This window comes from Microcebus murinus, chromosome 14 (assembly GCF_040939455.1).
Source record: "Microcebus murinus isolate Inina chromosome 14, M.murinus_Inina_mat1.0, whole genome shotgun sequence".
Classification (NCBI taxonomy): domain Eukaryota; kingdom Metazoa; phylum Chordata; class Mammalia; order Primates; family Cheirogaleidae; genus Microcebus; species Microcebus murinus.
This window is the reverse complement of record NC_134117.1, coordinates 26210378-26238103: the sequence shown is the minus strand read 5'-3', so window position 1 is coordinate 26238103 and position 27726 is coordinate 26210378. Positions and strand designations below refer to the sequence as shown.

The 27726-nt window shown below is 42.5% G+C and overlaps 1 protein-coding gene across 2 annotated transcripts; it reads right to left on the bottom strand.

Moving 5' to 3' along the window:
• On the bottom strand, window positions 1-27726 carry CPN1 (carboxypeptidase N subunit 1). 2 transcript variants are annotated; one of them, XM_012768386.2, is made up of 9 exons: window positions 27245-27725; window positions 22368-22564; window positions 17060-17215; window positions 13636-13818; window positions 12368-12479; window positions 7543-7682; window positions 5820-5919; window positions 3073-3191; window positions 1-255 (listed from the first exon to the last, which is right to left on the bottom strand). In XM_012768386.2, the coding sequence occupies exons 1-9, from the start codon at window positions 27462-27464 to the stop codon at window positions 106-108; spliced, it is 1377 nt and encodes a 458-aa protein (XP_012623840.1). In that variant the 5' UTR covers window positions 27465-27725; the 3' UTR covers window positions 1-105. The 2 variants fall into 2 exon arrangements, with proteins under 2 accessions (XP_012623840.1, XP_075865976.1); XM_076009861.1 differs by lacking the exon at window positions 3073-3191 and having other exon boundaries at window positions 158-255; window positions 27245-27726.

Sequence of the window (27726 nt, the reverse complement as noted above, 5' to 3'; positions counted from 1 at the left end):
TTGTTCTGAATATGTTTATATTTAAATATGTCCCAGATAATAAAATAGATAGAATGCTCCACCGGACCTGAGAGCAGGAGCGAGGGCTGCCCGGCACAGCGGGGTTCAGGCAGGGCCTCTGCGGGGCTGCTTCACCTCCATTTCTTTCTTTCTGGCACCCCTGGGCTGCACCTTCACTCTGACCCTACGTCCCCCGCTGGGTGCTCTCTTCACAGGGCTTGCTTGAGCCATGCTCCTCTTGAGGTGGAAGTTAACCTGGGAGGGAAAAAGCAGAAGCTAGGAGACCAGTTTGGCCCCTCTTTCACCACAGTTCTGGGATCCAACGGCAGGAAACTAGGGAGAATTATTACAGCAATGACCCAGAGCAGTGCCAGTGGTGTCATATAGACTGGCTAATACTCCCCCCCAAATTAGTACTCGACTGACTACCGGTGATACAAGGGGTGCAGCTGGATGAACTTAATCTACGTTAATTTTATATGTATTTGAAAAAAGTTATATATGTACACATCAAGATTTCACCAATATTACTGCTTAGGACAAGAGCTGTGATTGATGGTGCTGTAATGACCCCTTTATGCTGCCAGGGTGACTCCCAGGTGCCGTGTTCAGGCATGTCAATGGGTGTCTCAGCCCTTCAGAACCAAACCTTCTGCCATAATTGTTTGGCAATATAGATAGCAGAGATGATATAGTATGGATTCAAACTCAAACTCTAAATTTCCACGTGCATTAATGCTTTCTCTCTGTGTCTGTCTGTCTGTCTCTCTCTCTGACTGGCCTCTCCCTAATGAATCCTTTCCATTCTGCATTGCAACTTCCTCCCTTCGGGCCATGGCATGCAGATGGAAGGATGCTTGACTGGGATATTCTGGGCGTGGAGGAGCTGCAGGGCCGTCCTGGCAGAGAAAGGAGAGGGAGCAGCAGAGGCCTAACCTCACTCCCCTGGGGCAGCCCTGGCTCTCCCCGCCCTTGGAGCAGCTGGAGTAGCTGGGAGTTAGAAATCATGCCGCTGCCTGAGAGGCCTCTCTGTGGGGTTGTTTCCTGCCCCTTCCACAAAAAGCCAACAGCTAGTTTTTCTGCTAGTTCCCCAAAGCAGGCAGGGGAGAATCAGAGGCAACTGCACCGTGTCGTTTCCTATTTCCTATTTAGTAATGTAGGAACCTAGGAAAGGAAAAAAAGACAGAGAGAAAGAAGACAGACAACAAAATGAGACAAGGACAGAGGAAAATGGAAGGAGCAGCAGCATCTAGAAGGCCATGGGGAAAGCAAAGAGAACACTGGGCCCTGGGAGATATTGTAAAGCACCTTAATTGTAACATGAAAACCCTATAGTAAACAATCCTGTTTTCTTTTTTCCTTCCCAAGCCAGATGGATACCTGCTTTAGAATGGGAAGGACCTAGACTCCTCTGTGATCCATAAACAGATTCTTAGTTGTTACTGTATCTGGGAATTGTATCCAAATAACAGATATTTCCCCTCTGAGTTATATTTGACATAATGATGGGTTACGTTAATTTATTTAAAGGATATATGAAAAAGGAGATAAAATTCTTTGAAACAGAGTGTCTTTGTTACTCAGGAGGATGTGCAGTTGATTGAATTTGGCATGGACTAGACATGCTTGTAATGCAAGACTTATGTATACAGCTTCTTACCGGTCATTTGATTTTAGGATATAACAAGCAAATAGGGGAACAGGATACCTCAATTGGAAAATTGGGATCAGCTAACAGGCTACAATGGAAGATTTATTTTTTGCTTTCTGCATCTGCAAGTAGAAGTAATTTATAACATTCAGGAGTTGGGTGTAGAGGAACTGGGGGAGGGGGAGCAGGAACCATCTAGAAATTTCAAAGGAATTTTCAAAGGACTTAAAAAATAACTCTTTACCCTGATCCTTGTGTTAAAATAAGGAATTATGAACATGGGCTGTAAGCTGAGCATGAGGCCCTGCAACACCCTGGCTAAGGAGGCAGCCCGAGAGCCTGACACAGGTTCAAATCCTGGCTGCCACCACTCACTGAGTGACACTGTACAAGTTTCTCATCTCTAAATTTCAGTTTCTGCAGCCACAAATGGGGATACTTACAGGGCTGTTGTGAAGGTTAAATGATATAATTCTAGAAAGCTCTCATATAGTGTCTGATACATAATGGTTATTCAATAAGTAGTACCTATTACCATATTTAAAAAGACAAGCCATATGACTTGACTGCATTGTACATTAGCTTTAAGGATTGTGTAGAGAAGGAAGTAGACAGAGTGGAGAGGCCCTAGGAAAGAGCTTACTTGTGGGAAATAAGGTCTGCAGATGCTCATTAAATAGACTGCCTCATTATTTTGTTCTCCTTTGAGAAATCTGAGGATTATGTCCATAGTATCTGAGCCCCTTTATCTTTGGGTTCCCAACCTAATATGACCCAAACTGAAAAGGTCCAGGCTGTAAATTAAAGTTCTTTGCTTCTCATTCCATCTTTAAAAGAAAACCCCGGAGAGGAGCAGACAGCAAGGCTGTCCAGGCACACTGGGCGCCAGAAGGGGTGGCAAAGCGCCCCCTGGTGGCTGCTCTTGCTGATGGCACAGAAGAGTGCAAGCCGTGGGAACTGAGCCCATGTATCTGGGCAAGGTCTCTGGGATTTATAAACTAACATTTGTTGAATGCTTTCTATGTGGCAGTCATTGTACTAAATGCTTCATGTACACCTTATGATTTCAACCTCTTGTGAAGGAGGCACAGTTATCACCAATTTACAGCGGAAGAAACCAAGGATGAGAGAGATTAGGTAATTTGTCCAATGTCTGTGGGCAAACGAGCTGGATTTAGAACTAGACAGTGCTTTAAATCACTACACTATGTTAAACAGGAGAAAGAGAAAAAGCCAAAAGGCAGTGGGGAAGGATATAATAGGAGAGTGACAGAAGAAAAATTAGGATATGAAAGCAATGATTTTTTTTAAATAAAATAGTCGAAGGGTAAGCCAGGCAAAGATTAGAAGTATGCAAGCAGTTGTTTAAGACGTCATATAAGAGATCGTCACAGTGCTCTGCAATGCTCAGCCTCACTCACCAGTATTGGTTCCCCAGGACCCACGGTCACACTCACTGTCTCTGGGTCAAACCCAGGTGCTGTGGCAGTGACAATGTAGGTACCTGGAAGCAGCAGCCGGAAGTAATCACCGTGGTCACCTAAAAGTCACAGGGATTTTTAACTCAGCTTTGTAACTTAAAACTTGCCCCAAATGGAAACTTGATTTTAAAAATGATCTGGGAGTTTTAGCTGACCACAACCTTGGTTTTTCTTAATAGTGTAATGAAACTGGAAAATATCTAAGTCATTTGTAGGCCATTTTAATAGAATTATAGGCCTCAGTTCCTAGGAAGTAAGGGTTTTACTGGGCAGTGCACTGAAAGTATTGGGTTTAATTCTAGACCCTGTATTTTAATGCAAACTCACATCCAGTAAAGGATCACTAGGAGAGAAGAAAGGTTGAAAGATCTGTGAGTGTTCTGCCTGATATACTACATGAGATCTCTGTTTTGATGTTTGAAAGGCCACTATGAAGAAATAATGTCTATCTAAAGAAATAAGAATGAGAGCTATGGGTTTAAGTTGCAGGGAAGCATATTTTGCTAGACAGAAGTAAAAACTATTGTGATAAACATTGCTGTAAAAAAAAAAGAAACGGACTGCTTTATGAAATTATGAGCACTCAAGCAGAGACCGACTGAGTCAGGGGCTCTGGAAAAGCTACACAGTTGTGCAGTGCACAATCCGCACTAAGGGACATAGAGGCCTTGCGTTGGGTAAACAGCTGTTAGTGGTGCTGTGTGTGTGTACTCCTATATCCAGTGGGAAGGCTGGACTAGATGATCTGGTCCTGAGAATCCTATTTTTAGTTTTTTGAGACAGAGTCTTGCTCTGTTGCCCAGGCTAGAGTGCAGTGGTGTCATCATAGCTCACTGCAGCCTCAAACTCCTGGGCTCAAGTGATCCTATTGCCTCAGTCCCTCAGTAGCTGGGACTACAGGCACGTGCCACCATGCCCAGCTAATTTTTTAATTTTTTTGTAGAGATGGAGTCTGGCTATTGCCTGGGCTTGTCTTGAACTCCAGACCCCAAGCAATCCTTCTACCTTGGCCTCCCAAAGTGCTAGGATTACAGGCATGAGCCACTGTGCCTGGCCTGAGAATCCTATTTTTAATATTTCTTCTACCACCTTCAAAAATATGCCAAGGGAAAATAAAATTCAAAAGAAACTTGTTTTTCCATGACAGGGGTTTAGTATTTTGGCTAATGACTTTCCATCCCTGTAGAATCAGTCATGACAGTGCCTTTAGAATTTAAGTATATAGCAATGAATAATTGAAATAATAAATTCAATAAAGAACCAGACAGGCAATAATGTGGAAGTCTTTTTTCTGTCCCCTAATAAATGTCTGTAATTGTTTTAAAGCACTTCAGCAAAGGTGGGGTGTTACTATGCATATTTTGGATGATTTAAGCTATATACCAGGAGATGTCATTTTCTTAACTAGGAGTGCACACCAAGGAATGGGTAGCCAGTGTTGTATCAAAAAGGCCCCACTCCAGATGCAGCTATGAGGGGTTCATCCATCTTTATCTCTATGCTTTGCTAAATAACATAATGAATATTAGCAATGGGTTTTTTCACTGATGAAATGAGCAGTTTGTTGATTTAGCATAATGGGCTGTGGAAGTGGGCACTTATTGGTGAAATGAATAGTGGTGTTCAATATATGTTGCCTGGCTAGGATGTTTTGGAGACATTCCTCACCTTTCCTTGAACAGCGTACAATCTAGCAAGTTCAGAAGCCTGTGCTCTCTAGGGATGGTGCCTAAGGTTTGATCCTATACAGTCCTGGGTCTAGCCGTTGGGCTGGAGAATTCTGTCTGATGGCTGTGAGGTTACAGAACTCAGCCTTTAGAATGTTGCCTTTGCCTTGAAGGAATCTTTCACGTAAGATGCATTCAGATCTCTTCAAAGAACAGAAAGCTGAGAGTTCTTCCAGCTTAAACACATTGCATGAACTGTAAGATGCCTGCTTGGTAATAAACGCTTGTGTAGTCAAATTTGGTTGAGCCTTGCTGGTACTGAGGTTGTGGGGAGTTAGGCAAATCTCACCTCCCCCTAACCATTGGTAGCTACTGTTAGACATTAAAAACAAAACAAACAAAAACTCCTAAGAGTTGTGGATGATTAAATTGAGCTTGGTCAGTTTGCAACACCGTTCTGCCATGAGATAATTCTGTACCCTTCTAGGCAGTTCCAGGTAGCTCCAAGAAGATCTGCCTCCACCATCAATCTTGCACTGCAGTAAGATGATATTAATAGAAAGAATCTTGCTAACTTTTCCCCAGTGGGGGTGTAGCAAAATGCCTGAGTCAGGGACAAGGCTAAACATCAATTTTACAGTCCTCTTTCTACCCCATTTCATAGCAATATGTGAACTATTAATAGCCTCAAGCTGAGAAAATACCCCTAGAAAAGTTGTATGCAATAGTGACTCCTTAAGGCTGATGAGAAGCTACATTTACATTGGTTTTTTTCCTGGTTCTTGCCTCTCAGGATTGCTTGCTTCAGAAGAGAAAGATTTTCCATTTAAATAACTTGGTTGTTTGATCTAGCCTCCTAATTTACTCTCCCCTTCTATTACCCTTCTTGCCTCCAATCCCCCATCCCCAGTGTCCCTGATATCCTGCTAGTCTTACTGGCCTAAAAATTGCCCCCCTGATTATGCTGAAGAAGGAAGTAGTGAAAGATTTCTTCCCACCCCCTAAGTAGCAGCCACTGACCTGAAGTGACATCATGGTTAATCCCACTGACAGAAATGACAGCCCCTGCAAGATTATTATAATTTTCATCAAGCACCATTCCCTTGATGCCATGGTGAACCTGTAGGAAAAAGTTTATAGCATACAGTTATGATCATAGCACATTCATACACTGGTTTTGAGTCTCGAAGCCCTGTCTCCTATGTTCTTGCATTTGGTCTTCACAAGATCATGGATTGACCCCTTAACTGGTCTCTTTGCCCCTCCTCCCACTCCAATAATCTTTTCTCAGTAGAGCAGCCAGAGTGATCCTGCTAACGCCTGAGTCAAATATGGCACCATTCTACTCAATACCCAATTCACTCAGAGCAAAAGCTAAAGTTCCTGTGATGATCTGTCTGTAAAGCTACATATTGGCTCGCTGATGTCCTCTCCTACTACTCTCTCTCTCCCTTACTTCTGAGATTATTCCAGCCACAGTGGTGTCTTGGCTTTGTATTTTTTAAAATTAAAATACACACAACATAAAATTTACCATTTTAAGTGTATGGTACAGTGTTATTAAATACATTTGTAATGTGCAACCATTACCACCATCCATCTCCATCACTGTTTTCATCTTGAAAACCTGAAACCCTATAAACATTAAACAATAACTCTCCATTTCCTCCTCTCCCCTGCCCCTGGCAACCACCATTCTACTTTCTGTCTCTATGAATTTGATTACTCTACTAGCCTCATATAAGTGGAATCATATAGTATTTGTCTTTTTGTAAGTGGCTTATTTCACTCAGCACATGTCCTTAAGGTTTATGCATCGTATAGCATGTGTCAGAATTTCCTTCTTTGTTAAGGATGAATAATATTCCCTTGTGTGTATATACCACATTTTGTTTATACATTCATCTGCCAATGGACACTGGTTGCTTCCACTTTTTGGCTATTGTAAATAATGCTGCTATGAACATGGAATATCTCTTTGAGACCCTACTTTTGGTTCTCTTGGATATATACCCAAAGTGGTATTGCTGGATCCTATGGTAACTATATTTTTAATTTTTTGAGAAACTGCCATACTGTTTTCCATAGCAGCTTCTCCATTTTACATTCCTACCAACAGTGCACAAGGGTTCTAATTTCTCCATCTTCACTAACACTTACTAATTCCTGGGGTTTTTGATAGCAGCCATCCAGATGGATGTGAGGTGGATTTCATTGTGGTTTTGACTTGCATTTCCCTAATGATTAGTGATGCTGAGCATCTTTTCATGTGCTTATTGCTGGCTTTACATTTGCTGTGTGTCTCTTTCAGGGAATGCTCTCTCCCCCCACCCCCCCCAGATAGCTGCATAGTTCTCTCCCTCTCCTCCTTGAAATCTTTGTTTAAATGTCACCTTCTCTGTAAGAGTTTCTTCATAGCATTTGTCCTTTAACATGTTATAAATTGTACTTTATTATTTTGTGTATTGTCTGTCTCTCCTTACTCAAATGTAAGTTCCACATGGATGGATATTTGTTTGTTTACTCATAACTCCCAGCATTGTAGTACAGTTTCTGACAGATAGTTGTGCTCAATAATGTTGAATGAATAAATCTCATTGGTAGAAGAAGCCCAGATCTATTGCACTGAGTCAGAGTCAAAGTCAGGTCTGAGCCACATAAAACACTTTCTCTGCCATTAGAAAACACTTCTCTTTTTGTAAAAGGTTAAAAAATACGATTAAGTTAAAAAATATGATTTTACCTGTTCCAAGAATTGGATTAGGGCTTCCCGGTTACCCAGCCACTCCCGCTGTAATTCCTCTTGGCCGGGAAACTTGTTGCAACTCAGTTCCAGTGTGATCTCAAAGCAGTTGGTATGGAGATAATTAAAGTCTTGCATTCCTAGGGGAAAGGGGGTAGTGGCAGATTGTATCACCAGGCTCTTGCCCAAATGCCCCATCTCATCTCTCTTTAATCACAAATTCTCCACCCCCTATCACCTTCTCTTATATCACTTGACCTCATTTAATTCTCTCCTCCAGTAAACCTTTCCCCAAGTTCCCAGTTCACATGCCTTTCTCTCTTTCCAGTTTTCTCTCTTCATAAATGCCCATTTTCCCATCTCCATCTTCTACGTTTTTTTCCATTTCATGATTTAATTTCACTCCTTGTTCCTTTTATCATTTCCAAAGTCTGCTTATCAGCTATGCCTTAATAGTAGACTACGTACATGTACTGCTTTCAAGAGAATAGATTTTCCCTTTGAACTACAATGCTCTTCAGACCTGGGAGGTTAGAGAGGAGATGAATACCTTGCTTTCACATCCCTCCTCCTACCTGAGAACACAACATTAATCTGAAAATAGTTATCCCAGAAAAATAAATTCTTGACAAAGCAGAAGGCAGCCAGCCATATTTTATTTTTTTCTCCACCAAACCTCGCCTGCTCTGATCTTCTATATCATTCAATTATTCAGTTGAATCAATTACTTTTTTTTTTTTTTGACACAATCTCACTCTGTTGCCTGGGCTAGAGTGCAGAGGTATCATCACATCTCACTGCAACCTCAAGCTCCTGGGCTCAAGCTATCCTCTTGCCTCAGCCTCCTGAGTAGCTGGGATTACAGGAGCATGCCACCATGCCTGGCTAATTTTTTCTACTTTTTGTAGAGATGGCGTCTCGTTCTTGCTCAGGCTGGTCTCGAACTCCTGCCCTCAAGCAACCCTTAAGCCTCAGCCTCCCAGAGTGCTAGGTTTATAGGCATGAGCCATTGTACCCAGCCTGAATCAATTACTTTCTAATATGTTTCTGATTATTAGGATCATGTTTACATTATAAATTCATTTGGGTTAAAAATTATCCATTTATATATGTCTACACTACCCAAGGTGATACACAGATTCAATGCAATCGCTATTAAAATACCAAGGTTCGGTGCTCACGCCTATAATTCCAGCAATTTGGGAGCCTGAGGTGCAAGAATCACTTGAGGCCAAGAGTTTGAGACAAGCCTAGGCAACATAGTGAGACCCTTTCTCTATAAAAAATTTAAAAATTAGCTGGTTGTAGTGACATGCATCTGTAGTCACAGCTACTTGGGAGACTGAAGCAGGAGGATCACTTGAGCCCATCGAGGTTACAGTGAGCTATGATTGGGCCACTGCGCTCCAGCCTGAGTGACAGTCACTCTATCTCTTAAAAAAAAAACAATGACTTTTTGTAGAAACAGAAAACTCATGTGGAATTTCAAGGGACCCCAAATATCCAAAATAGTCTTGAAAAAGAACAAAGCTAGAGGACTCACACGTCCCGATTTCAAAACTTACTACAAAACTATAGTCATGAAAACACTGTGGTACTGAATAAAGACAGACATATGGATTGGTGGAACAGAAAAGAGCCCAGAAACTCTTATGGTGATATATGGTCATATATGATCAAATGACTTTTGACAAAGGTGCCAAGACCAATCAATGGGGAAAAGACAGTGTTTTCAACAAATAGTGCTGGGAAAACTGGCTATCCAAATGGGAATTGAATCAAATTGGATCGTTATCTAACACCATATACAAAACTTAACTCAAGATGGATCAGAGACCTAAAGACCCAAAACTATAAAAATCTTAGAAGAAAAAAAAGCTCATTGCATCAGATTTGGCAATTACTTCTTGAATATGATACCAAAGGCACAGGCAACAAAAGAAAATATAGCGGATTGGACTTCATGTAAATTGAAAAATTCTGTGCATCAAGAGGCCACATCAGCCAGGCATGGTCACTCACCCCTATAATCCTAGCACTCTGGGAAGGCAAGGCAGGAACATTGATTGAGTTCAGGAGTTTGAGACCCCATCTCTACTAAAAATAGAAAAATTAGCAGGGCATCGTGGCGTGTGCCTATAGTCCCGCCTACTTAGAAGGCTAAGGCAGGAGAAATGCTTGAGCCCAGGAGTTGGAGGTTGCAGTGAGCTACGATGATGCCACTGTACTCTACCTAGGGTGACACAGTGAGAATCTGTCTAAAAAAAAAAAAAAAAAGCCACATCAACAGAATAAAAAGGTGAGAAATGGGAAAAATGGCAAAATGGGAGAAAATAGTTGTGAATCATGTCTGATAAGGGGTTAATATCCAGAATATATAGAGAGAACTTCTAAAACTCAACAACAATGAGAAAACAACTTTATTTAAAAACAGGGCAAAGGATCTGAATAGACATTTCTCCAAGAAGATATACAAATGGCCAGCAAGCACATGAAAAGATGCTCAGCATCACTAGCAAAATGCAAATCAAAACCACAATGTGATAGCACCTCACATCCATCAGGATAGCTCCTATCAAAAAACCCCAGAAATTAGCAAGTATTTGTGAGGATGGAGAAATTGGAGCTCTTGTGCTCTGTTGGTGGGAATGTAAAATAGTGCAGCTGCTATGGAAAATTGCATGGCAGTTTCTCAAAAAGTTAAAAACAGAATTACCACAGGATCTAGCAATACCACTTTTGGGTATATATCCAAAAAACTGAAAGCAGGGTCTCAAAGAGATATTTGCATAGCCATGTTCATAGCAGCATTATTTACAATAGCCAAAAAGTGGAAACAACCTGTGCCCATTGGCAGGCGAATGTATAAACAAATGTGGTATATACACACAAGGGAATATTATTCATCCTTAACAAAGAAGGAAATTCTGACACATGCTACAACACGGATAAACCTTGAAGACCTTATCCTAAATGAAATAAGCCATTCACGAAAAGACAAATACTGTGTTATTCCACTTTTATGAGATACTTACAGCAGTCAATATCATAAAGACAGAAGATAGAATGGTGGTTGCCAGGGGATGGGGGGAGAAAGGAATGGAGAGTTATTATTTAGTCGGTATATAGTTTCAGGTTTTCAAGATGAAAAGAGTTATGGAGATGGATGGTGGTGATGGTTGCACAACATTACAAATGTATTAAAAATAACACTGAACCACACACTTAAAATGGTTAAGATGGCTATCTTTTATGTGTATTTTTACCACAATAAAAATTGAAAACAATTATCCATTTCATTAACTTTCAGTTGTCTTTAAGCTGATGAGTCAAGCAGCTGATACAGAAAGAAAAGGGGAAGGTGGAGAACTATAACTACAGCCTGTTATAGTGGTTCTCTCCCTGCATTAGAATTATCTGGAAGGCTGAGCCTTCCATTAAAATACAGATTTCTGGGTCTTATCCCCAGAGTTTCTGATTTAGTAGGTATCAGGTAGGGCCCCAAATGTACGTTCTAATAAGTTCCCAGGTGATGCTGATGATGCTGGTCAAGAGACCGCATTGTTGGAACAATCATTTTGCTTGGTTCAATGGCCTTGGGACTGTACCAGTTTAATTTAGGGCAATGATTCTCGGTGGAGGCATCGGCCAGGCTGCCTCAGGGGATGGGAGGGAAAGGAAGGAGAGAGGAAAAAAGAATTATAACTTGAAAAAGTATATTTGATATTTTCAATTTGGTGGACAAAAAAATCTATTGCTTTCCTAACATTATACAAACTAAAAAAGGGAAAGTTCAACAAAATCTTCTTGCCTTGTGTTCAAATGATTTTTGGCCACAACAAACCTACATTTCCAACACCTGGTGACTCCTTAGCTTGTTCCTGTCCACTCTCCACAGGCCAACCACCAACTCAGCTCTCACCAATCTGCTACCTGGGCCATGGCCAGGTCAGATTTGAGAGGATGGGGAAAGACAGATGCTAGACGGCGATTCCTAAGAGAACCTGGCTTCCTGCTTCAGTCTCTTCTCTCACCTTAGGTTCCCTGTCCATTGAAGGTTCACAAACAAAGGTCCTGCCTTGACCCGTGGTCATGGTGAAGGCCCAGGGACTAGAGGGAGAAGCCTCTTGCTGGAGGTTTCTGCTCTTTGAGGCTACATTCTTAATGCCACAAGACTCAACATCCACGGCAAACTCTTGCTTACTACGAGGGATGGGCAGTCAGGCTACAGACAGCACATCTCTGGGGAGCCTGTTGTGCCCAGCCCAGCCCCTCTGCTCATCTGTTCCTATGTGGAGCATACTTCTGTACTACTTTTAAAAAACCTAACATTTATAACCCAAGGATTTCTATATACTTTATGTATAGTATTTTATGTAATACTTACATCAAAATTATGAGGTAAGTACTACTATTCTTTTTCCCCTTTTTTAGTGACTTGAAAAGGTACTTTATTCTGACCTACAGACGAAGAAATCAAAGCACAGAGAGGTTAAGTAATTTCCCTGAAGCCACATGACTGGCAAGTGGGCAAGTCAGGTTTCAACCCAATTTACTCTCAGATCTCACACCCTGAACTGCTTGGCTACATTGTTTTCCTCCTGTGCCCTGATCTATTGTGTAAACCACCAGTTTCACAGGACCACAAGGCGTCTCTATCTTAGTTTCAAACAATCACAAAAAGACATTAAATGCCAACCTGAATCTCTACTCTACTTCAGTACAGAATTCTATAGTGTTCCACCATTTCTCTGAGAAAATTGGGGATTTAGGAGAAATGAGCACTATTCTACGTCAGCTTGAGCAGCCCCAGGACTGTCCTTACCCTTGCTGAGAGAATACCAGGAAGCCCCATTGGTGATGCCATCTGGGAAGTAATCCCCACAGTTCCAGCCCTGGTGCATCCATCCGTGTGCATAGGAGTAGACCTTGGCCAGCTAAAGGAAGAGCAGGCAGAAAATGACCTCGAGTCTTTCCATCTTCTAGGCAAAGCTCCCACTCAGAACTTGGGTAAAGTCAAGAAGCCCTGCTACGTACAAACAGCTGGTTATTTGTATTAGTGAAAGAAAATATGACCAGGGATAGAGAGATTGTGTGTGTGTGTGTGTGTTAGACTGGAGTCAGGAGATCTGTACTCTGATTTTTTCACTATCTTGGGGCTAAGTTTTTTCCTGTGCAATGTGAGGGATGGCAGTAGATGATATAGAAGGTCCTTCTAGTTGCACCATTTTCTACCCAAATTTTGTAAAAAAAAAATCAAGGAGCAAGTAAGACAGGACTTCTCCAGCAAAAGTACTGTGTGTTGGGAGGTGTCAGGTGTATGCTAGAGGACCACCCTATAAACCTCCTTCATTACTATTTTATAATAGTGGACAAAATGAGATTAATGGAGGATAAAATATAATATACTTGCTTTGCAAAGCAACAACTACTGTTAGTCTCTATGTAGTTCATTAATTGATGAATCAATAATAATTGTTTATATCAATATATTATTAATATATCACTATATATATTAATATGTTAGTATATAATGAAATAACATTTATAATTTAGCTTGTATATTTTATAATATAATAATTATAATTTATTATATTATAAAATATACAATATCTATTTTTACATTATTAATATAAAATTAATAATATATTAATTTTATTCTATTATTTTGAACTATTATTTAAACCTTTTTCATATGCCTAGCCTATTTTCATTAATATGAACATATTCTCATAAAATTGTAAATTAGACACCACCAAAATTCACATTTAATGCCATTAGTCTTTTGGTATTTTTCTTTCTTTTTTTTTTTATTGGATGGAGGCAGCTTATGGTTTTGGTATATTTCTTGCTTGTCATTAGCTTAAGTATTTTCTACACTGTGGTAATTATACTATAAAGCTTTCCTTTTTATTTACTTTTTCATGAATTTATGGCTTATCACTCAAAACAAAATGTAATTTACTAGCCTGTAAGCTCCTCGCTCGCAGCAGGCTGTGTTTTCAATTTTTGTGGACTTGTCCTCACGGGGTCCCGTGCTACTGACATGAAGCTCATCTCCTGAGCCCCCGGGTCCCCTGCCAGTCTGCATACCTTCTGGAAAAGCTTGTCATCGGGCGTGGGGGAGTTGGCAGCGCTGCGGAAGCCGCGGACCCGATGCTCCAGGGACTTGTCGTAGGGGTAATTGGCCACCACCGCCCCTCCGTGGAGATTGGCTGAAAGGACAAAGTTGAAGGAGCGCATCCACTGGATCACCGCCTGCGTCTCGGGCTCCACCTGCGAGGAGGAGAGGAGGAGAGGCTGGTGGCGAAGGTGCGGCTGGAGGTGCCAAAAGGCCGTTGGAATGAGTCTTTGAGGAAGTGGCCTGCGGGGACAGCATGTCTGACTAAAACGGAGTCCTACCAGATATGACGAGTGTAGGTGGGGAAATTTTGACCTTTGAAATGATAGTTTCAACAGTTGAGTGTATAGAACCTTTGATTACTTCTTTGTGTGGAATTCCAGTATACAAAATGGGTCAAAACAGAGCATTTAGGGCAGTGAAACTCCTCTTATGATAGTGGATACACATCACCACATTTGCCCAAACCCAAAGAACTTACAACACTGAGAAAGCACCAACGTAAACTACCGACATTGAGTGTTAACGATGAGCCCAGGTAGGTTCACTGACGGTAACAAATGTACCATCGGGTGCGGGACCTTGATGGTGGTGTGGGCAAAGGAGGGCAGGGAATATAGAGGAACTCTCTGCACTTTTTGTGCAGTTTTGAGGTGAACCTAAAACTACTCTAAAAAAATAAAGTCTATTGAGAGAGAGAGAAAGAGAAGTTCTCTAGGGAGAGGGGTGCCGTGATTGGAGAGCTCAGAGCCCCAGCTTGGCCTCTCTCTGGTCCCTCGGAAAGGATTTCCCAATTGGCTCACTGCTCCAGTGCCTTATAAGGCATCTCTGCAGAAATTTAGGGCTGCAGTAAATAACTCTGGAAAATGCTGGTTTACAGTAATGGTTTTCAACCTCCCTTTTCCCCAACACATCTGCTGCAATGTTGACATGTGGAACACACTCCTGTGGTCATAGCCAAATGTCGTAGGTTCGACATACCGTCAAATGGGCCAGTCTCGGCTAAGTAGTGAAATTCCTCCCTCTGCCTTGCATGTGAGTGAAAGTATTCTAAAGAAAGCCTTGAATCCACATGGACTTGCAGAATAAGTAAATAATTTAAAGTCTCATGGTTGGGGGATGGGTGAAAAAAAGAAAAAAAGAGTAAATAATTTACAGACTTCAGTATTTTTCCTCCTCTCAGGATGAACATGCAGGCCGGGCGCGGTGGCTCACGCCTGTAATCCTAGCACTCTGGGAGGCCGAGGCAGGCGGATTACTCGAGGTCAGGAGTTTGAAACCAGCCTGAGCAAGAGCAAGACCCACCTCTACTAAAAATAGAAAGAAATTAATTGGCCAACTAATATATATAGAAAAAAGTTAGCCGGGTATGGTGGCACATGCCTGTAGTCCCAGCTACTCAGGAGGCTGAGGCACCAGGATCGCTTGAGCCCAGGAGTTTGAGGTTGCTGTGAGCTAGGCTGACGCCACGGCACTCACTCTAGCCTGGACAACAAAGCGAGACTCTGTCTCAAAAAAAAAAAAAAAAATGGATGGACATGCTTAGAGATTATGTGGGGTTAACGTGTCAATGGCTCCTCCTGGACCAAAGGTCAGCTCTGAAGGCCCCATCTTTTCCATCCCAGGGGGACTGGATGAACAGGGTTGAGTCTCACTCAATTGGAATGGATGGAATAGCAAGGGCACCAGTCCTGGTCTGTGGCCAGGGCTCAGATGCTTTGAAGCAGCCCTTTCTTCATGTCCTAAGCCTCTATCAGATCAACGGCAGCTTCTCACTGTTCCTCTTCCTTGAGGCTGTTCCATAAAGGGCAAGAGAGACTTCTCCTTGTCTTTTTTCTTCTATGATTTAGAGATAGGACTGAATGGGAGCCTAATTGTTATTGACTCGATTACCTTATTTTACTTAGAGAAATAAGTTGAATAAATCAGAACATTCTTTGGGCTGGATATGCTGATTAGTACCAAGTTATTTTCTTTCTTTTTTTTTTTTTTTTTTCTGCTCATTAGCTTGCTTGGAACCAAGTTATTTTCGATTTATTATTTACTTGAGGCAAAAGGACAGTTGCTATCAGAAATATAACATGTCAGCATGACTTTTGCATCATTTTCAAGGGGAAAAAAGCAGAATATTTTGTCTAGGAAACTCCCAATTAAAAGGCTTACACTGCTTTACATTTTTTGTCCCCAGTCGCTAAGTTTAGATATTCACAAATGGAACTTTTAGAATCGTCCTACACAGCGTAGAAACCAGCAGTAGCAGTGATGCTCCGAGGATGACAGCAGCTGTGCCCAGGAGCAGGCCCACCCGCAGGATGAAGCCATTCCCGTTCCCTAGGGTGGCCTTACGGGCCTCCGGGAGAGTGAGGCTGGGGTCCTGTGAGAGAGTAGGGGAGCCAAGGGAGGGTATGGCAAAGTGGTCAAGGGTCATATAGGAAGGGAAGAGGAACAACTGTATGGGCTGGACGCCCTGAACCTCTTTCTGCAGTCACGTGCCCCACCCTGAGTTACACCCCTGGCTGAATCTCCTTCTATAGCTGACTGTTGATGAGCACACAGTTCATCACCTGTAAGAGAGACTTCTCTATAGAATGCTAGAGTTCTCTGTCCATGGCCTACTGTAGTAGAAAGAAACGCTGCAATGAGAATCAGAAGGCCTGAGTTTTAATTCTGATTCCATCAACTACTAGCTCTGTGAACTTAAATTATTTTATCTTTAAGTGTAATAGCTATAAAACAGAGATGGGTAACACTGCTTGATGCCTTCATGTCTTCACCACAGAGTACTATGAGGAACTGGCTATGAAAGAATTTTGTTGGGCTGGCACAGTGGCTCACACCTAGAATTCCAGCACTTTGGCTTAGGTGAGAGGATTGCTTGAGGCCAGGAGTTCGAGACCAGCCTGGACAACATAGTTAGACTTATTCTCTAAAAAAAGTTGAAAAATTAGTCGGGCATGGTGGCATGAGTCTGGAGTCCTAGCTACTTAGGAAGCTAAAGTGTAGGGATTGCTTGCGCCCAGGAGTTCAAGGTTACAGTGAGCTACGATCGTGCCACTGCACTCCAGCCTGAGCGACAGAGTGAGACCCTGCCTCCAAAAAAAACAATTGTTAAATATCATGCAACTGAATGATACTGTTTTCACCTCCTTTGCCACCATCACCACTAACAATAAACCTTTAGTGAGCATGTGCCCCATGGAGGGCTGTACCCTGGGAAAAGAAAAAATACAAAGAAGCTTAAGATACAGTTACCATTGCTCTAGACAGATTAACATGGAAAAGAGTTAATGCTTAATTCTTGCTTATTTAGTTGATGTGAAGATTCCTTAGCAATCTTTCTGCAAGAAATTCCAGATGCTGATTTACCTGTTTCTGTTTGCAAATTTTGTCTCCTACCTGACTCTTCCAGTTGTCTGGAAGGGGCAAGTGGTGGTTGGGACCGCCGTACTTCTCATTGTAGTAGATGTAGGTATTGAGGTCAGGGAAGTTTCGGTTCAGGTCCACTCCATTTGCATTGTTCCTGCCAACCAGATACCCAGATGAGTTTGGGCCCTAGGGGGGAAATGAAAAGATGAAAGATGAAGGTTTCAGACTAAATTCTATATTTGAAGAGCATTATATAGTTATTTTTAGTTATTAGCTTAATCTATCAAATGATTTAGCATTTTCTTACTTAACTTATCCAAAGTCCCAGTGGTGCAGCTTAAGTTTCCCTGCAGACCATGTGCTGGAGGTGGAGATCCCCAGAGAAGCCCTAACAAGAGTGGGTTGTTTCAGGTTAATGGGATCCCCAATTTTCCAATGAACAGCTTCACTGAGGTATAACTTATATACCATAAAATTCACTCATTTTAAGTTTATACTTTAAAGAATTTTAGTGTGCTTATAGAGTTGTATAACTATCATCACAATCTAATTTTAGAACTTTTTTTTTTTTGAGACAGAGTCTCACTCTCTTGCCTAGGCTAGAGTGCCATGGCATCAGCCTAGCTCACAGCAACCTCAAACTCCTGGGCTCAAGCAATCCTTCTGCCTCAGCCTCCTGAGGAGCTGGGGCTACAGGCATGTGCCACCATGCCCAGCTAATTTTTTCTATACATTTTTAGTTGGCCAATTCATTTCTTTCTATTTTTAGTAGAGACAGGGTCTCGCTCTTGCTCAGGCTGGTCTTGAACTCCTGACCTTGAGCAATCTGTCCACCTCGGCCTCCCGGAGTGCTAGGATTACAGGTGTGAACCACCACGCCTGGCCTAGAACATTTTTATCACCCTAAATAGAAACCTCATTTCCATTTGCAGTCACTCCTCCTTTTCACTCCAGCCCCAGGCAGTCATTTCTGTCTCCATTGCTTTGCCCTTTCTGGACATGTCATGTAAGTGGGATCACACATTATGTGTTCTTTTGTGTTTTTTCTTTTCACTGGGCATGTTTTTGAGGTTCATCCATGTTGTAGCATGTATCAGTACTTTATTCCTTTTGATTGCTGAAGAGTTCCATTATATGATTTACCACCTTTTGTTTATCCATTTACCAGTTGATGGACTGTGTTAGTTTCCTAGGGCTGCCGTAACATTTACCACAAACCAGCTGGCTTATAATAACAGAAATTTATTCTCACACAGTTCTAGATGCTAGAAGTCTGAAATCAAGGTGTCAGCAGGGCCATGCTCTCTGAAGTCCCCCTCTTTGTCTCTTTCAGCTTCTGGTGGCTGAAGGCAATCCATGGTGCTCCTTGGCTTGTAGATGCATCACTCTAATTTCTGCTCTTTCACATGGCTTTCTCCCCAGTATAAGCATCTCCATTTATAAATGTCTTTTTTTTAATAAGACACCAGTCATAATGGATTTAGAGCCCACCCTAATCCAGTTTGACATCATCTTAATCAAATCTGCAAAATCCCTCAGTTGGCCCTTTGTATCCATGGGTTCCACACCCATGGATTCAACTAACTGCAGAGCAAAAAATGTAGTTAGGCTTACAATGGTTGGATCTGTATTGAACATATATATTTTTTTCTTGTCCTTCTTCCCTAAACAATACAGCATAACAACTGTTTACATAGCATTTACATTGTATTAGGTATATTAAGTAATCCAGAGATGTTTTAAAGTACAGGAGAGGATGTGTATAGGCTATATACAAATACTATGCCATTTTATATAAAGCACTTGAGCATCCACAGATGTTGGTATCAATGGAGGGTCCTGGAACCAATCCCCAAAACATACTGAGGGATGACTGCATATTTTCAAATAAGGTCACATGCACAGGTTTCAGGAAAATATGAATCTGGGGGAGGATACTATTCAACCCACTGTTCAATGTGGACATTTGGGTTGTTTCCATGTTTTGGCTATTGTGAAGAATGTTGCTCTAAACGTTCACATACAAGTCTTTGTGTGGGCGTATGTCTCATTTCCTTTGGGTAGACCCTTATACATAGGGCTGCTGGATCATAAATTAAGTCTATGTTTAACTTTTTTAGAAACTGCTAACCTGTTTTCCAAAGTGGTTGTACCATGGAAACCCACCCCTCCCATTTTTAAAAAACATTTAGGATCCTTACTTATCTTTCTTCTGAGCAGTATCAACTTTCTGGATCCCTTAATTTCTCTGCTTATACTTCAAATTTTATCATTTATTTGCTCATGTATTCTTTCACTCATTCGGTCATCCATTTAGTCAACCAGCATTTACTTAAGTCCTTCTCTATTCAAAGCTCTCTGATAGACACTGTGGAAAGAGATAAATGAGACATTATTCTAGCCTTCTAGGAATTCATAGTATACATGGGGCGAGAGACAGATAAATACATGAAAATTAAATACATAAAGTGATAGAGATATGTTAAGGGGCTCATGAAAAATCGAAATCCCATTTAATGTTTTGTGTGGCATTGGAGAAGGGAAATAGTGTCCACTGGAGCCCTGAGCGGGTAGAGCCCAAATTGTTGCCTTCTCCTGGAAGTGAATGAATTGATGCTGGGAAGCTAAAACTCACAGATGTACTACTGCTCTCATATTTTTCCTTTTCTTTTTTTTTTTTTCTAACCAATAAGACATGGCAGATCATGTTTTTTTCTGACAAATTCATTATTGTTCTAAGATTTCTTCTTTTCTATGGCATCCCATTTGTATCTTATTTTTAGATTGTGTTGAAAACATTTTTTTAAGTTCTTTGAAGTTGTCTATATCAATTCTGTTCCAGTGGAAAACATTCATATGATTTCTCAGTTCGGTATACACTTCTGTGACATAATGACTTTCTTTATGCTTCCAGGTTTTTTTCACTGCCTGTTCATTCATATCAAGGTAGCTCTTGAACATTAACTGCTACGGGCTTCATCAGTTGATTTACCAGGCGTGCTGGGCAATGGTTAGGCTGGCAGGAAGGGGCTTCCCCTAACAGAAGGTTCCCATAAATAGGGTTGGTGATGTATTGGTTTCCTATTACTGCTTTAACAAATTATCACAAACTTAGTGGCTTAAAACAGCACGAGTTTATTATCCTATAGTTTTGGAGGTCAGAAGACTGAAACAGGTCTCAGGGACTAAAAGCAAGGTGTCCATGGGGTTGTATTCCTTCCAAGGGCTCTAGGGGAATATGTTTCCTGATTTTTCCAGCTTCTAGAGGCCATCCACATTCCTTGGCTTGTGGTCCTTTCTTCCATTTTCAAAGCCAGCAGTGTAACATCTTCAAATCTCACTAACTCTGACCTTTGGCCTCCCTCTTCCACATTTAAAGAACCCTTGTGATTGATCACACTGGACCCACCCAAATAATACAGGATATTTTAAGGTCAACTGATTAGCAACATTGACTCCATCTGCAACTTTAATTTCCTCTGGACAAACAACATATCATATTCATAAGTTCTGGAGATTAGTACATGGTCATACTTGAGTGGCCATTATTCTGCCTACCTACAAGTGGCTTTAAAGTCTGGTGGTCAGGCAGGTGTCCCCTGCACAGCCATGCAGACATGTTTCTTCTGGGCATGGCAAGTAGCTTTGGGAGTCTGAGAACTTTTTTTTTTTTTTTTTTTTGAGACAGAGTCTCACTTTGTTGCCCAGGCTAGAGTGAGTGCCGTGGCATCAGCCTAGCTCACAGCAACCTCAAACTCCTGGGCTTAAGCAATCCTACTGCCTCAGCCTCCCGAGTAGCTGAGACTACAGGCATGCGCCACCATGCCCGGCTAATTTTTTCTCTATATATTAGCTGGCCAATTAATTTCTTTCTATTTATAATAGAGACGGGGTCTTGCTCAGGCTGGTTTCAAACTCCTGACCTCGAGCGATCCGCCCACCTCGGCCTCCCAGAGTGCTAGGATTATAGGCGTGAGCCACCGTGCCCGGCCGGGAGTCTGAGAACTTGATGGGTCCTCTATTGGGTTCAGTTCAAGATCTGCTCCCTCTGAGTAAGAGCACAGCAGGTGAGTAGAGGTGACCAGCTTCCCAGAGATGGTCCTAAGGTTGGGTGGGTGGGCTGGGCTTTCTCCACTCCCCCAAACTCCATATATTGCCAAGGATGTGGGCAAGAGTGAGCTGGTTCTCAGCTGCCCCACTGCAATACGGGAAAGGGCTAACAGAAGCAAGGAAGACAGGCTGGGATTCAGCCCTGCACCTCTTTCTAATTTTCCTGCTCTTTGAAAACCTGTGATTCTGATACACAGTCACAAAGAAGAACCATTGGTTTAAAGTTAGGTACATTTAATTTTTTTTTTTTTGAGAGAGGGTCTCGCTTTGTTGCCCAGGCTAGAGTGCCGTGGCGCCAGCCTAGCTCACAGCAACCTCAAACTCCTGGGCTCAAGCGATCCTTCTGCTTCAGCCTCCTGAGGAGCTGGGACTACAGGCATGTGCCACCATGCCTGTCTAATTTTTTCTATATATTTTTGGTTGGCCAATTAATTAATTATTATTTTTTTTTAAGTAGAGATGGGGGTCTCGCTTTTGCTCAAGCTGGTTTCAAACTCCTGACCTTGAGCAATCCGCCCGCCTCAGCCTCCCAGAGTGCTAGGATTACATGCATGAGCCACCGCACCTGGCTGAAATTTTGAATTTATGTTAAGAAATAAAGTAAAAAGCCCACAGACATTTTTTCTTATCTGTCCCATTGCAATATAACTCTGGAATAAAGAATGGAAAGACTGAATACTATGCTAGTGGAGGAAAAACCCTACGGAAATAAGACAAAGTATGAAGAATCTGGAATTAGCCCCTTGTGCCTTCATTCCATGGAAAGCTGTTCTCCCACAAATGCAAATGAAAACGTGGTCTGGAGGGGAGGAGGGTGTTTAGGGTATGAAGCTGAAAGCTCAAGAAAGGAGGCATATTTTGCAATATCCTTTGCAATATCCCATCTGTTTAGTATTTTCCAGTTTACACAGTGTGTCACAGACAGCGCCACATTGATCCTCACGATAAAACCCTGAGGTCAGCTGGAAAGTGGTTGCGGGAACAGTGGCTCAGAGACAGCCCACATTTATTGCCTAAGGTGCCACAGAACCGAACCCCAATCTTCATCCTTTTTTATGTTTCTGTTGGCATTCTTCCCCCTCTCTCGGCCATTTTATCTTTTATTTTTGATACATTTTTGACTTACATTTACAGTAGGACAGAGAGAGCATCTTGTCTACTGGCTTTTACTTTATTTCCTGAGATGGCCCTGTTCCCTCCACGGCATATGTCCCCAGGACGACAGTACCTTGGCGGCCGCCACCTCGTAGCCGTCGGGGTTCATGGACGGCAGGACGTGGATGCGCGTGTCCTGCACCAGCCGCGCGACGCGCCGGTTCCCGTTGCGGAACTCCTCGCACAGGAACTCGCACAGCTGCAGCAGCAGCTCGCGGCCCAGCACCTCGTTGCCGTGCATGTTCCCCACGTACTTGACTTCCGGTTCCACTGCAAGCGAGAGATGCACGTGCAGCAAGAGAAAAGATGGGGAAGCTTGGAAGTGCCACTGACACCTAACCTTGCAAAGGGACCTTTCTCCTCCTTTTTGAAGACTATAAGAAAATTTCACTGGGTCTTCGAAAGATCCCTGAGCCCCTTCCTAACCAATTGCAATTACAAAAGTTACAAAAATTCATGCCAGGCACAATAGTGAGTACTATTTATTGGACCCCCACGGTGTACTAGGCATTTATGTTCATTACTGTTAATCGTCACGGAAACCTGTAAAGTGGGCATGACTAGCCTCGAGGTGAGGGTTCGAGGAACAGAGGAGGCTAAGTAACTTACCTGAGGTTGCCTCGCTAATGACTGATGCGCACCACGCCCAGGCGGCACGTTCCATCCGTTTACAGCGCAGGCTGCTTCTCAGAGACAAACCTTCCAGGATAAGGATGGTTCCTCCCAAAAACCTGCTATCATCATGTGCTCTAGGTTATAGCTCAACAGTTGCTAATCATCCCAGTGGAAAACTTAACTTTCTTGGCCCTTAGGAAACTAAAATCTGCCCTTCACATCTGAGGAGGACAAGTCTCAAAGCACAGAACAGGGAAGCCACTGTGTCTGACACCTTGGACTTCTCTCCTGCCACCTCAACTGGCTACTGGAGGTGAGATCTGAGGATCTTAAAAGAGCCTCTGGAATCACTTAAAGAAAATCATTCTTGTCCCCCTTTTAAAAGGAAGGAGATAACCTGGAATTTGTCATGCTAAAAAATAAAAAAATAATGAAAATAAATAAATAAAAGGAAGGAGAAAAGCTCTTGCCAAGTGTTTTCTTTTCCACCTAACTCTGACTCTCCACCCTTCATCCCACCTCCCCACTTCTAGGCCCAGTTCAAATGTCATTTACTCTGTGAAGCCATCTTGGGTTCTCCTTGCCAGCAGTGAGCTTGCTTCCGGCTTCCTAGCTTTCACCTATCTTTGCACATGTTCTATTTCCTTGACTGGCCCTGGCGTTAGCAATGCATATACTTTTTAATCTTATTTAGGACACACTCTATTGTTACATATTTTAATCTACCTACAGCAATCTTTTCCAAAGGAATGCTTGTAACCCACAATGATCATGTGGTCAATTTTCCATAATGCGTATTCTTTCATCTTAGTGTACTTCTTTAATCTTAGAGTATGTCTTTCTTACTTTACTTGGATTTAAAATTTCCTTTCTTTTAGGAAAGGATGGGGACGGTAGATGGAAGATAGTTATACTGCCATATACTGGCATATACTTTTCAGTAAAACAAAATTTGGAAAATATGTTTGTTTTCTCTAATCTTTCTTATTAAATTAAAAAAAAAAACCTTCTCTATGAAATCCAAAAGTCTGGGAACCTCTGCCCTATAGAACCTAGCACAGTGTCACACACTTAGTAGGTGTTCGGTATCAAATTCTTTGGCACTACTTTCAATATATCCAGAATACAACCACTTCTCATAATAACCACTGCTATCATTTGGTTCAAGCCCCTGCACCCTCATGCCTGGATTATTGCAGTAAATCTTCCACTTTCTGTCTCTGCATCTGCCCAGCCCCATTAAAGTCTGTTCTCCTGAGTCAGGGATTGGCAAAAATTTTTCTGTAAAGGTCTAGATAGTAAATCCCTTATGCTTTGTGGGCTATATTGTCTCTGTCACAGATACTCAACTCTTCCATCGAAAGCAACTACAGGCAAAACAAAGTGAATGGGCACGACTACATTCCAATAAAACTTCATCTACCAAAACAGGTGGCTGGCCTGTGGGCTATAGTCTGCTAACCCCTGTTCTAAATGATCTTTTAAAAATTTAAGTCAGGCCGGGCGCGGTGGCTCACGCCTGTAATCCTAGCACTCTGGGAGGCCGAGGCGGGCGGATTGCTCAAGGTCAGGAGTTCAAAACCAGCCTGAGCGAGACCCCGTCTCTACCATAAAAATAGAAAGAAATTAATTGGCCAACTAATATATATAATATAAAAAAAAATCAGCCGGGCATGGTGGCTCGTGCCTGTAGTCCCAGCTACTCGGGAGGCTGAGGCAGGAGGATCGCTTGAGCCCAGGAGTTTGAGGTTGCTGTGAGCTAGGCTGACGCCACGGCACTCACTCTAGCCTAGGCAAGAAAGTGAGACTCTGTCTCAAAAAAAAAAAAAAAAAAAAAAATTTAAGTCAGATCATCCCTCTTCTGCTTAAAACTCTCCAATGGCTTCTCACTTTACTCAAAAGTAAAAGCCCAGGTCTTTACCAAGGCCTATAGGGCCCTGCAGGATCTACTGTTCCCAGGGTCCCCAGTCACATGGCTCTGACCTTGTCTCTGGCTCTCCCATTGTTCACTCTGCTGGAGCCACCGTGGCCCCTTGCTGCTCCTCACATGTGCCAAGCACGTTTCGGCTCCTGGAGCTCTGTGTTTGCCCTTTCCTCTGCTTGCCATCTTTCCCTCCCCTACACCAGCACAGCATGCTGATCCTTCAGATCTCTGCTCCGAAACCATCTCAGTGGAGAGCCTTTCATCAGTGACCTGCCTGCCCCTGGCCTCCACGTTTTCCCTATGGCATCTCTATTTTGTTGTCCTAATTTAGTTTTCTCTATGGTATTTATTCCATCTGACATAATATGCATTCACTTAGTTGTCCATTTATTGGCAGTCTTACCCCACTAGAATCCAGGCCCATGAGGGCAGGGTCTTTGTTTTATTCTCTGCTGTACTTCCAGAGTCTACAAAAGTGCTTGCATATTGCGTAGGTGATGAGTATTTGTGGAATGAATGAATGAAAGGAATGAATGGGTGAACAGCTAAAGTTATAGGGCTTCAGAGAAAAGAGGGGTCAGTGAGGCCTACAGTTAAATGAAAAAGCTTTAAGGATGACCTTGAATGCTAGAAAGTACAGGAGCACCAAGAAGGGAGATATGGAGTTGGGGGCTAACCCCATAATCTGCATTAACATCTGCAAGCTTCCACAATGGATGTACGATGTGATTAGAAGCAGGCTTTTTGCTGTGCAAGGGCAGCTTCAATGCAAGGCAATTATTCCCGTTAACCACATAACTTTCTTTGAGCCTCCTCTTTGTAATTTTCTGAAGTTGCCATGGCCAGTCCGTTGGGTGCGAAGTTTTTAAAGCAGGAGAGTGAGATTATATCAGTATTTAGGAAAATTATTCAGGCATCTGTGTGCCAAATGGAAGGTTCAAAGAGTGGCAGTTAGGAGTCAGGAGACCAGTTAGGAATTCAGTGCAATAATCTGGGTGGGCTGTGAAAGAGTCTAGGCTAGGGTTGGGGGTGTGAAAGTGGAGAGGTAAAGAGAGATTGAAGTTGACAATTTGAGGGTTAAACTGACTTAACTTGGAACTCTTGACCTTGAGCAATCCGCCCACCTCAGCCTCCCAGAGTGTTAGGATTACAGGCGTGAGCCACTGCGCTCGGCCAAAACTGACTTAACTTGAATATCAGTTCAGTTGTTATAAGTAAAGCAGTGAAAAAGTAGGGACAACTTAGAGGTCCATCAATACACGAACAGTGACCAGGTGTGATGGTTCACGCCTGTAATCCTAGCACTCTAGGAGGCCAAGGCAGGCAGATCGCTCAAGGTCAGGAGTTTGAAACCAGCCTGAGCAAGAGCAAAAGACCCCGTCTCTACTAAAAATAGAAATAAATTAATTGGCCAACTAAAAATATATAGAAAAAATTAGCTGGGCATGGTGGCGCATGCCTGTAGTCCCAGCTATTCAGGAGACTGAGGCAGGAGGATCACTTGACTCCAGGAGTTTGAGGTTGCTGTGAGCTAGGCTGACACCACGGCACTCTAGCCTGGGTAACAGAGTGAGACTCTGTCTCAAAAATAAATGAATAAATAAAAATATAGGAACAGTTAAATACAATCATGCAGTGAGATATTATGTAGCCAAAAAATGAAGATGTAAATCTACATTTACAGACAGATGCTATTGAAAACAGACTATGAAATGAAAAGAGCAGCTATAGTATGATCCCATATTTATAAAAGCAATTATATGTGTTTATGTGAGGGGGTTTAAATATGCATAGAAAAAAGTCTGGAAGGTTATACATCAATATGCTAACAACGGTTGTCTGTGAGTGGTGGGATTATGTGAGTTTTATTATTATTTATTATCTAATTTCTAACTTTTAATCCAAACATGGATTGCATTTATAATAGAAACAAATTAACCAAAAAGAATCCAGTAAATAAAACTAATACAACAGCCTCCACCTTTCTCTAGGATATCACACCGTCATTCCCCGAAGAGATATCTCTAAATACTTCTAAGTTTCCTGGCACAACGAGAAGAGCTCATTGTTTCTGCTTATGTCTCCAGAGCCATCAGATCATGAAAGAACTAATATTAAGGTGAAAAAAAGAGAAATGGAGAGAAGGAAGGGGGATGGGACCTGAGCAGGGAGGAACACTCACCTTTTACCATGAAGGTTTGAGCAAACAGAACCTGGCGCCTGAATTGGGCCTGCAGCTGCTCTGAAGGGCAGTCTGAGAGCTAAGAGAGAAACACTTAGCCCAGGCCGAGAAAGAGGTAAACTATAGAGGTGGAGGGTTGCTCAGACCTCCCAAGAAACGACCCCAATAACTGGATTTGTCGGAGGAACGAGTCCTGCCCCACACACCCCAGCAGCTGCTCAGGACTTACAGGGCTCGTGGAATCCAGGGTAGTCACTGATCTCCAGCACGTAGAGGTGTCTCCCCTGCACGCTGCGCCCGATGCTGTAGACCCGCGTGATTTGGGGGCATTCGTTGTGCACCTTGTATAGCGTGCGCACAAGGTCATCATAGCGGTGGTGGCGAAAGGTTACCGGGGCAACCAACTTGAAGAGAAGGAGGTGGAGGAAGACTGAGAGCAGCTCTGACATCTTGCTGGGCTTGTTGAAAGAGAGCCACTGAAGGGCACTCCACCTCTCCAGACAGCCTGGCCTCTTCACCAGCCAGGAAATCCCAGGGGGCGAGAACCTGCTCTGCCTGGTCTCCCGCCAGTAAACACCAGTGTGACAGAGCCTGGAAGGAAGTTCACAACTGTCTGTCCCACGCTGGAAATTATTTATGTAGCTCTGGAATAGTCATTCGTGTCTCCTCTCTCATTTCTCTTCCTCTCCCAACCAAGGAAAACCTTTGGAA